Raw genomic sequence first — 2,241 nt, 5'->3', positions numbered from 1 at the left:
ATGAATAGTAGTTCTGGTTTCTACAGTAGTTGAAAATACATGGGGTTTTTTTTGTTGTTTTTTAAGAGATGAAGTCTTAATATGTTGTCCAGGCTGGAGTGCAGTGGCTTTTCACAGGCATGGTTGTAGCACACTGCAGCCTCAAATTCCTGGCTTCAGGCAATTCTCCTGCCTCAGCCTCCTGAGGGATTGATTACAGGTGTGTGCTTCTGTGCCCAGCTTGAAAATATCTGTATTTATGAGTTTTTTGCTGCTGTTATATTTATTTTACAGATAGGGATGAGGAAGAAATGAACAAGCGAGATGATAAAAGAGATGTCAACAGGTACTGCAAGGAGAGGCCCTCTAAAGATAAGGTATTTACTGAATGCTGTATTCTTTATAATGTGATGATTCCTATATCTTACATATTCTAAACTTATTGAAAATAACAGTCAAGAAGTTTAGTAATACTTTGTATATCTATATATTACCATTAAGTAAAATTCATTCAGTTGTTTTTTGGTATTTGTGGCTGTCAGGTAACCAGTATGTCTGATTCTTTTCTTCCATATTCATATACGAAATCAACTCATTTTAGCTAGGATGGGTAAAAGTCTTTTCAGATTATTGCTGTTATATGGAAACAGTCCCACTTTCTCACTTTTCAGGGATGAAAAAAGAATTGTATAGTATGTCTTCTACTTCTGCATTTTCTGTAGGAAAAAGAGAAGACTCAGATGATCACAATTAACAGGGATCTGTTAATGGCTTTTGTTTATTTTGATCAAAGTCATTGTGGTTACCTTCTTGAAAAGGATTTGGAAGAAATACTTTATACTCTTGGACTACATCTTTCTCGGGCTCAGGTAATTTATCTTGTGAATATTTAATATGAAATTATTTTTTAGTGACTTTTTAAAAGTTACCTTTTCAAAAGAAAAAATAACAGATTAATGTATTTAATTCTATAGATTGGTGCTTATCTTTCCTTTTAATCTCTACTGACTTTTTGATGTATAAAAGCAATGCAACACATGCTGATTGTAAAACAGTCAAGCAATACTGAAATGTATACAGTCCCTTCTCCCTGTTCCTCTAGTTCTATTCCTTGGAGCTAAAATATAACCTAGTTCTCAGATACATATGATAGTTCCATTGTTATAAACAAGACATGAGATCATTCTGTACATATAGATTGGCACCTTTTTTCATTCAACAATATATTATAGTCTTTCTACCATGAAAATAGAGATCTACTCATTCTTTTTATAGCTGCATAGTATCTCATTATACAGATGTATCATAATTGACTTAACTAGTCCCTAATTGCTGGTAGTTTCCATTTCTTGGAATTACAAGTTAAGCTGTAATAAACATCCTTTTTACATATATTTTAATGTATGTGTTAGAATTTCCATCAATGTTATTCTTTTTCTTTTTAACAATGAATTTTTTTTTTTCAAATAATGACTTGGAACTTAGATTTATAGGGAAGACACTTAAAAAGTATAACTGCTCTAATTGAATGGGAGTGGATACTTGAGAAAACAGTTTTCATGGATGTTCATTATAGGTGAAAATTAAAACACAGTTGTTCTAGGATAATCAAATAACATATTTTCATCTTTTTAATTTGTTTACTTACTTGCATATAAGGTAAAGAAGCTTCTTAATAAAGTAGTGCTCCGTGAATCTTGCTTTTACCGGAAATTAACAGACACCTCAAAAGATGAAGAAAACCATGAAGAGTCTGAATCATTGTTGGAAGATATGCTAGGTTTGAGTGCATTATTTTAAGATCTTGCTTTTTTATAAGTATATTAATTAGGCTATTAAGGTAAATAGCTTACTAAAACATGGAATCTTTTAATGTTCTAGGAAACAGGTTATTACTTCCTACACCAACAGTAAAACAGGAATCAAAGGATGTAGAAGAAAATGTCGGCCTCATCGTGTATAATGGTGCAATGGTAGATGTAGGAAGCCTCTTGCAAAAATTGGAAAAAAGTGAAAAAGTAAGAGCTGAAGTGGAACAGAAGCTGCAGTTACTAGAAGAAAAAACAGGTAAGGGATGGCATTGACTATGTTAATACTTTCAACACCCTGCTGGGGTATATATGTGTACATACACATGACATACTTATATACCCATGTATATACATAACAGGCATTTTAGTCTCGGCACATATGTAACTTTACTTTTGATTTTTTTCTGTTTCAGCTTATAAAATTGCGTAGCTTTATAAGAATCTTAGGGCC

At 32.3% G+C, this 2,241-nt stretch overlaps 1 protein-coding gene across 1 annotated transcript in view; it reads left to right on the top strand.

The window, feature by feature from the left end:
• CCAR1 (cell division cycle and apoptosis regulator 1) overlaps positions 1-2,241 on the top strand; it is a 70,360-nt gene that overhangs the window by 65,738 nt on the left and 2,381 nt on the right. Inside the window, exons 19-23 of the mRNA XM_012658503.1 lie at positions 274-356; positions 702-848; positions 1,639-1,759; positions 1,861-2,056; positions 2,150-2,171. Coding sequence (XP_012513957.1) covers positions 274-356; positions 702-848; positions 1,639-1,759; positions 1,861-2,056; positions 2,150-2,171 — 569 coding nt within the window. The remainder of the gene's footprint in view (positions 1-273; positions 357-701; positions 849-1,638; positions 1,760-1,860; positions 2,057-2,149; positions 2,172-2,241) is intronic.

Source organism: Propithecus coquereli, unplaced genomic scaffold (assembly GCF_000956105.1).
Source record: "Propithecus coquereli isolate 6110/MARCELLA unplaced genomic scaffold, Pcoq_1.0 Scaffold117, whole genome shotgun sequence".
NCBI classification, from domain to species: domain Eukaryota; kingdom Metazoa; phylum Chordata; class Mammalia; order Primates; family Indriidae; genus Propithecus; species Propithecus coquereli.
Note: the sequence above shows the minus strand (reverse complement) of the source record. Positions and strands in the feature narration are given on the sequence as shown.